Source organism: Anopheles merus, chromosome X (genome assembly GCF_017562075.2).
Source record: "Anopheles merus strain MAF chromosome X, AmerM5.1, whole genome shotgun sequence".
NCBI lineage: Eukaryota > Metazoa > Arthropoda > Insecta > Diptera > Culicidae > Anopheles > Anopheles merus.
Window position 1 is genome coordinate 19,733,765 of NC_054081.1, and position 8,627 is coordinate 19,742,391.

The following is an 8,627-nucleotide window of genomic DNA, read 5'->3' on the forward strand; positions in this document are numbered from 1 at the left end:
ATGCGCAAGCGCTCGAGTATATTCTATCAGAACTGAGTACAGCAATTATCCGCAGTACGCGATACTCGATATACGCGAATTCGCAGTACGTGATTCCTCTAAATTTGACAGCTCCATATGTTTTTTTACAATTATTTTAATTCTTTGAAATATTTGAATTTCCTTAATGTTCTTAAAGCAGGGTGGCCACTCAACCGGGAAAACCGGGAAAACCGGGAATCAGCCGGGAATTTTATTTATCCGGGAAAAACCGGGAAAAACCGGGAATTTCGCTAAAAAAAACGGGAATATATCACAGCTCTCGTGTACCAAGTGTATTTTCAGCCACCTGCTTTCTTATGTGTTTTTTTCCCAACCTACCGCGGGCTTACCTACATCGTCGCACCAATGTCTATGGAAAACACAGTCTGTTTCATCGTCATATGGTACGAATTGATTGTACTTCTCATTCGCACTGGTGCAAACTTTACGTTCGCCGAATCGGGTACACGCTATTCCGTGCGTCTGTATTTTGTTCAACACACCGTAGGTTGTGGCAGTGGCGGATTTAACGGTGGGTGGAGTGGGCGATCCACATTACGCCCCGTATTTGTCCAGGCGATATGTATTATTTTTTGGGAACTTGTTATCCTCCCTCCCCCCTTAAACAATTTCAACGTACCAACCACATTGGAATTTTACGTTTCGGTTTGGATGGTCTTTACCATCATTCCGCCCGATTGTGTGGAGTCCCAGAAATCGTGCGCGCACGTTGATCTGCCTTTTCTCCCACAGTCCAATTGTTGCTCTTTTGTTTTCACGGGGTTTTGCTCTAGCCTATGCAGAATGGGTGCTCTAGTAGTATGGATGAGTCTTGCGTCGTTTCCGTTCCCGAGAATCGAAGAACAACCGTTTCGATAGCGCAGCCGTGATCGTGTAATGGTATGTGTATAGAATGAAATCAAAAGCTTAAGCTGCAACAGAATAAATGATGGAGTAAGTAAGAGTGGGTGGGGGGGGGGGGGGGTTCGAATCGCTGGCTAGTTGGAGGCTTCGATTGTCGTGGTTGTGGACACTTTTAGTTCATTTTGCGGTTTGAGTTGAACAGAACAGCATCGAATGTGATGTGATAAGATTTAAAATTGGATTCTCAAAGTGCAAGTGCAAATCACGGTATCGTTTGAATTGGTTGATATTCAGTTTATTGAAGTGTGTTTTTCAAATTACTTAATTTGCTATCAGGTAAGTTTTATACAGCACTGGCTGCAAATTGGTTGATTTATTAATTATTAATAATAGTCTCCCATAGATTGTCTGCTATGCCTACCACATACAATCCAAACTATGAAAATTCATTTCCATGGTGTTCTCCTGACCCGAAGGACGTATATGCAGCGGTTTGCAAATGGTGTAACAAAAAAATAAAAATCAACACTATGGGTAGAGTGGCTTTGTTAAGTCATGAAAAAAGCAAAGCACATCATCATCAAGTGTTGGTTCGAAAAACTAACCTTCCAATCAGCCATTTTTTACCAAGTAAGTAAATAACCGTTTGGCGGTAGTTACATTTTTAATGTTTGGTTTTTGGTATGTGTAAAAGTTATAACCTGTTTATAATTTTAAAGTAGCAAAGTTAGGATGGTGTTCTATACAGAAGTATTAAAAAGAGTGTTTGTAGTAGATTAACCCTTTCCGACCGATGCTGATTTTTATTAACTTTCCGTTCCGCTGGCATCACCAACGCAAGCAGTTGATTTTGAACCAAATATGCTGCAGCAAAATTGAGTTTTTTTTTGTATTACGATTTAAACTCTTCAAAGTACATCAATACCCAAGCGCCACAGATTAAGCTTAAACGACTGGAAAATTGAATATCCATAGAAAAAAATGAAAGCTCCACAGCTTCATTGGTTTGATCAATAGATGGCGTATTACAACTCATCATTATATTGCTATCCTTTTCTTGCAATGTGTTTCGACAAGTTGCATTTTATTATGACCTATATAGCCTTCTAACTTTCTGAGCAAAAATCTATATAAATGGTCGTGTGGTTAGATACGTGGGTATCAACACCAATGACCATTGTTCAAATCTCACTTGTTTCAGTGCTGGTGGTTTCCGTTGGAGTTTAGTATTTAAACAATCGTATCGCCGTTCTAGTTCTAGCGATGCATAACTTCAATGCGAAACCATACAACAGTACAGAGGAAATGAGAAAGCTCTCCTCCAAGCGATGAAGCTCAACTGGTTGGGGTATCCCACCAACAGATAGCGCCACCAGCTTTTTTGCTATTTTTAGAATGCATGAGTCGTTTGGCGTCTGCTAAACGAAGTCTTTCTATATTCCGTTAGGTAGAGAACTTGAGTCGTTTAGAAGCCGTTTAGTGGTCGTTTAGTGGATTTGTGGCACTTGGGTACTGTTATGTGTGCGATGAGATTTTGGCCAACCGCAATAATTCTTAGAAAAACATTCTTTGATCTGCGCTTCGCTGCTATTCTTGTGAGTAGAGTACAGTTGTTGACGATGATTGTTGTTACTCCCGCAAAACGCTAATGCCGGTCACCAAGGAAAGGACCACCAGTAATCATTTCCGTATGCCGTTGGCATTCTTGGAAGTTTTGATTGTTTTGAGAATACAAACCAAAATGTGCAAAAAAGGTTTTCAAAAATTATTTAAAAACTGCCTTACCCATAAAGTGAATATAGATTCAAAGCTAATCCGATCAGACAAAAGCTAGATCAGATTACAAAAACCTCAACAACGTAATGATTTTAATCATAACCTGATTTTTTTTTTCATCTCACTACCCACTTCATCTAGACCGCTATTAAGACGCCCACAGCCGGCCGTGTTTAAAGTTTCTTTGTGTATTAACAATGTATTTTATGAGTATAAATAATAGCTGGATGTTGGTGATATTTTATTTACAAGTATTAATAAAGTATTTGTGATATTGGTTGTAGTACTGATATGCGGCATAAAATATTCTGCAAATCATATAGTTACAGCAGTGCTCTCTAACTATTTTAGGATCGCTGACCACTTGGCTTTGGAAATATATTTCATAACTATATATATATATATATATTATATATATATATATATATATATATATATATATATATATATATATATATATATATATATATATATATATATATATATATATATATATATATATATATATATATATATATATATATATATATATATATATATATATTCATATAACTATATTTCATTTAATATTCATGAGAATATGGCCTATCACACTCCAAAAGAAAGAATATTCAATTCCCCAACTTTTTCGACTGTTAAATATTCAAATGTAGAATTAAATACATTTCGTTATGATTCTCCGCTGACCATTATTGTTTCACCGTGAACAAATCTGGGAGTTACAATGAAAAGCATTAGATTATTAATTCAATATGATTTCTAGTCTAGATACTTGGGGAATTTAATTTCCTTTCTTTTGGTGTAGAATAAGCCATATTCTAATAAAAAAATTATGCAATATAGTCGAAAACCCCAAAATTTCACGTTCAATTTCACTTTATTCTATACGTAACTGTTGTAAATTTTATCTTGATGATGTGAAAACAATTGAACTATGTGTATGGTAATAAGCAATTCTTAGAAAAACATTTTTTTTTCGCGAACCGTTAATGCAGCGGATCACAGGTTGGAGATCACTAATTTACAGTTATGGTAGTTGGTGTATTACCCGATAACTAGCAATTAATTTACACTTTCACGAATTCTGTAACTTCAGCTTAATGATTAAATTTATGTAGTGTTATATAATGGTAGTGCTATGCACGCAAAAATATGGTTATTGATTTTTAAGAGAGTTCCTTTCTTCTTTTTTACAGATCAAATCGTTGGTAATAACCTGTTGTCGTCATCTCCGTCACTTTCTTCAATTTCCACTGCAATGGCTACCCAAATCTCAGCTTCAGATTCTTCCACGAACACTGATAATCAACACTCTAAGGCTTCCAACGTCTTGAATAGATTCATGCTAAACGAGCATGTTACAAGTGCTGAAATTGTGTGGGCTCTGGAAACTATTGCCACTCATAACTCCTATCGCAGTGCTGGGGCTAACACTAATTTGTTCAAAACTATGTTTCCGGACAGCCAAATTGCCGCCAAGCTCGAGATGGGACGCACAAAACTTGCGTATCTAATAACTTTTGGTCTGGCACCTTATTTCACAAACGAAATATTTAAGCAACTTGATGTATGTTCCGAAATAGTAATTGGTTTCGATGAAACATTGAACAAAGTTTCACAACGCCAACAGATGGATGTTAGTGTGAGATTTTGGAATGAAAATAAGGAACAGGTAGAATGTCGATACATTGGATCAGCGTTTTTAGATTCTTCTCGTGCAGTTGATCTCCTTAACGGATTGAAACAGTGCACAGAAAGAAAGCCTGCTCTACTGAATAACGTGATTCAGCTAAGTATGGACGGACCGAATGTAAATTGGCGTTTAATGAAGGACTTATGCGAAGAACTTCGAAATCTGCGTGGGGTACCATCTTTTGATTTATTAAACATAGGTAGTTGCGGCTTACATGCTATTCATAATGCTTTTAAAAATGGTATGAAGCACACTGAATGGAACATTGATGAGTTTTTGACATCCCTCTATTATTTGTTCAAAGACTTTCCGTTGCGCCGTGCAGATTATAAAGAAACTACCGGATCCAATTTATTCCCACTGAAATTTTGTCCTATTCGATGGATTGAAAATTTGAATGTGGCTGAGCGTGCATCTAAAATGATTCCTTATTTGAAAGTCTATGTGGCTGCGGTCAAAAACCAACGTGACAAAAAACTCAAGGAAGGTCACCATTCTTTCAAAAGGAGTTTTGCTGCAGTTGCTCAGTCTAGGCCATTCGCTGTAATAGAAAAGACCATTTCTGATGAAATGTTGAGCCCAAAACTTGCCTTTTTATTTCCTCAGCTGGATGTGTGGAACCCTTTTTGCGAGAATTTCAATGTGATGCTCCTATGGCGCCATTTTTGTTTGATGAGTTAACTTCAATTACCCATTCTATAATGAGTAAGGTTTTAAAATCGGAATGCTTAAATGTAAAAGCTAAAGCGATTACCAATATTGAGCTCAAAGATAACAACACACTACCGACATCGCAAGTTGATATAGGCTTTGGAGTCAAAGCGGCAATTAAAACAATAATGACAAGTGGAAAAATATCTGAAAAGGTGATCCTTCAGTTTAAGAACGATTGTAAAGCTTATTATATTGCATTTTTAACAAAAATTTGTGACCGTTCTCCACTGTCACACAGTTTTACACGATATATCTCATGTATCAATCCAGAGACCATCACAAAATCGCTTGATATTGCCTTGAAAAGGTTGGAGTACTGCCTAGATTACATGGTCCAAAGAGACCATTTAGGGGGTAATGTAGCGGACAAAGTTCGTCAGGAATTCACAAATGCGGTAGAAATTTCTAGCATAAAGTCATCTCTAGCTGCCTACAAGCGACATGAATGTCGACTAGATAATTTTTGGTTTAAAGTTCTTGCGGATTTGAGAAAAGAATTCTCAAACTTAAGAATTTTTTTAAAAAAAATTTTAATTCTATCACATGGCAATGCAACACTAGAGCGAGGATTTTCTATAAACAAAGAGTGTCTGATAGTTAATTTAATCGACGAAAGCTTAGTGGCGCAGCGAATAGTATACGACGCTATTTTGAACGCCGGTGGTGTTTTAGGGGTAGACATAAATAAATCACTCATCCAGTACGCCCGAAACGCGCATGGACGATACGTCGAGAGCCTGGAGCAAAAGAAGAAGGAAAGGGCACAAAAGGACGATGCCAGTGCTAGAAAAAAGACAACGAATCAAGCACTTAAGGAATTAGAATTAGTTAAATCCAAAATTCTCGCAGATGCTCAGAAAGAAGTAGCCTTGATCGAAGAGAAAATGAGTAATTTGAATAAATAAGCTGTTTCAGCAATCTTATAAAAAACGTTTATAATGCTTAATAGTTTTATTTTTAAATAATAGTTTAAGGTTATTTTATTTAATTCTTGTTACATCGATAACATGCAGCTTTGCACTGTCATACTAATTATAGACGAAGTTATAAATACTATTAGAGTTACCTATAACATTGTCAAAAAAATGCTTTGAAATTTTAGTATCGCATAAGGCAATCAACTACGGGCAAATGAAGTGTAATAAACCGGGAAAACCCCTAAAAAATCCGGGAAAAACCGGGAAAAAACCGGGAATTTCAAATCCTGATTCGAGTGGCCACCCTGTTAAAGCATTTTGCATTAAATTTGTGCAAAAGATACCTGTTTTACAACAAAAACCATTAATGCACAACTCTGTGGCGATATTTTTCAACCCTCGAACTGGTAGTGTAAACTATTTTTGCATAGAAATACGCGAAAACTCGAGATACGTTATTGTGCTCGGTCCCGTACGATAGCGTATATCGGTTAATGGGTGCCTTTCCGTTTTAAGCTCGTAGGCTGAAATTTCAGCCTGTCAGCTTTTTGCATCGTATATCAGTTTTCGAGCAGCTATCTAAGTGGGTATAATATACAGGTGGGCTTATCCCAAGGTGTATGAATTTGGAAGACTGATTTTTATCGCTTCTGTTTCTGAATGAAGATTTTAAGAGTGTTTTGTGTATTCGTCATGCCTTCAGAAAGCTTGTTTGTTTCTTCTTCTTTGATATTTGCCGGTGGTGTTTGGGGTATCGGCGTTCCGTGTGGACCACGGATGATAAATGAAAACGTTGTGTATATTTTCGTACAGTAGCTCATTGCCACGGAACCTTACAAATGCTACTGCGCGGTCGAATCAGGAATCGCGCATCGAATTGATGGAAGAAGGGAGTACGAATGAAGGGGGAGAAGAAGAAGCACCGAGAAAAACAATGCACATTCACTCATACATTCTTACAGCTGTAGGCAAATCCAAAACAGCCGAAGTCATACAAAATCATAAAAAAGTCTGCGCCGTTTTGTTCCGTCGTCCTCCCCAAGTAGCAGAGCCGAAGTTGTTGATAAATTTTTCTGTATGCCAAAGCGAGAGGCCCTGTCTTCTCTCTCTAGATTTTGGACGGCAAACCGCCGCCCGTGTAAAGGTGTGTGCGTGTGACGAAAAATGATGGAGGAAAAAGGGAAAAGCGGGTCTGAAGTCTTTCGTTCGTCACACACACATGCATCTACCAGCGGATTGCGCTGGACCGAGTCTACCCATCTCTCTCGATCAACCATGATTTTTCTGCTATCGCGCTCATCCGAGTGTGAGGCATCCTCAGTCTGTCCAGAATTTTCCCTGTGGAAGGATGTACTGAAGTGATGTGCGATTTCTTGTGCGACGTACTTTGCTCTTTACGTTTTGTGCCGTGTTCCTTCTTCTTCAGTTATGGAATGATTTATCCTAGCAAATTGTTGAGGTAAGTTTCTTGCCCATATGTGTGGTTGTGCAGGTACATTCAACTAACCTTGGCGTCTAAAAAGTTACAGGTGTGTGCGCTATTTATCAAAGACTACATGCTGGCCTCGTCAACAATGTTCAAAATGAGCGACGGAAAGAAAACGTTTTTCAGTTTTAAAATATTAAGGTAAGTGTTGATCTAATCCTATAGTAATACATACCTCCATAGTAATACATACTACATACATTAATTATTGTTTTTTTTTTTTTGGACAGCGTTCAGCACAACACTGCCACAAACCAACGCACTGGATTACGCCAAGAACCTGTCGAAACGCGCGCAGCTCCTTACTTAACAGAAGTCGGTTAAAAACGCGCAGCTCCTGTTCATGACGTCATCACTAAACTGAAGCCAGTGGAACACGCGCAGCACGGATGGTACCCCGAGCGCGGTAGGAGGAAGGAAGAACAAGAGGAGGATGAACGGTAAATTTGGAAGGGGGAAAGCGTTCTGCCGTCTACTCAGCGGGAGTATGCCAAAACACATGTGGGAAGGGAGAGAGATATCATTCAATAAACAGCATGCGAATGTGTGCATAAAGCAAATGTGAACAGCCTCATCATTTCTATAAGTAAACCGAAAAAGGGGGTGGTGCAAACACATTGGTATGCGTGAGTGGCTGACGAAACCAGAACGTTTAGATGTGTGCGTGACGGATGGTTCGGGCGCCTGTGGCGAAGCTCTCGACAAGACTGCAAACGAGAGCTTTGTTGAGAGCTTTGTAGGGAGCTCAGATTACACAGGCCGCCGTCGGTTTTTGCGTCCTTGGGCACGCCAGAATGCAGAGCCGATTGTATACGATTCTATCTTCTCCATTAACATGAGAGGGACAGAGCATATACCACGAACGTACCCGAAAGGTGTGCATGCTTCCCCCATCAGGATCTAAAGGCAAGGACAAGGCAAAAGAGACATAGAAAAGTTTTCTCACGGCTACACATGTCCTTTTGGTGCGTTGTCTATGCGTTTCGCTCGGTATCACAGCGGCATACGGCAGGTAAGCAGTACCTGATACGCACACATGTTTATCGAACATATCTATGCGGGTCGGCTCGATAAAGGTCTGGTTTACCCGACGGAGTAGCCGGAACGTAAAGGCGCAGACTTTTTCATGATTTTGTATGACTTCGGCTGTTTTGGA

At 38.8% G+C, this 8,627-nt stretch overlaps 1 protein-coding gene and 1 long non-coding RNA gene across 3 annotated transcripts; both read left to right on the forward strand.

Moving 5' to 3' along the window:
* The first annotated feature begins 1,009 nt into the window (after positions 1 to 1,009).
* On the forward strand, positions 1,010 to 5,035 carry LOC121590311. Its single transcript, XM_041909878.1, has 3 exons — positions 1,010 to 1,221; positions 1,279 to 1,515; positions 3,858 to 5,035. The coding sequence occupies exons 2-3, from the start codon at positions 1,299 to 1,301 to the stop codon at positions 5,033 to 5,035; spliced, it is 1,395 nt and encodes a 464-aa protein (XP_041765812.1). The 5' UTR covers positions 1,010 to 1,221; positions 1,279 to 1,298.
* A 2,146-nt stretch (positions 5,036 to 7,181) lies between these two features.
* Positions 7,182 to 7,818, forward strand: LOC121593816. 2 transcript variants are annotated; one of them, XR_006004852.1, is made up of 3 exons: positions 7,182 to 7,444; positions 7,509 to 7,612; positions 7,702 to 7,818. It is a non-coding gene; the product is annotated as an uncharacterized LOC121593816 (long non-coding RNA). The 2 variants fall into 2 exon arrangements; XR_006004853.1 differs by having other exon boundaries at positions 7,515 to 7,612.
* Positions 7,819 to 8,627: the final 809 nt, after the last annotated feature.

What these genes read in the sequence shown, in the direction of transcription:
- LOC121590311 (XM_041909878.1), top strand. Translation starts at nt 1,299, where the DNA reads ATGCCTACCACATACAATCCAAACTATGAAAATTCATTTCCATGGTGT. An exon ending in AATCAGCCATTTTTTACCAA is followed by an intron (nt 1,516 to 3,857) that starts GTAAGTAAATAA and finishes TCTTTTTTACAG; the next exon opens with ATCAAATCGTTGGTAATAAC.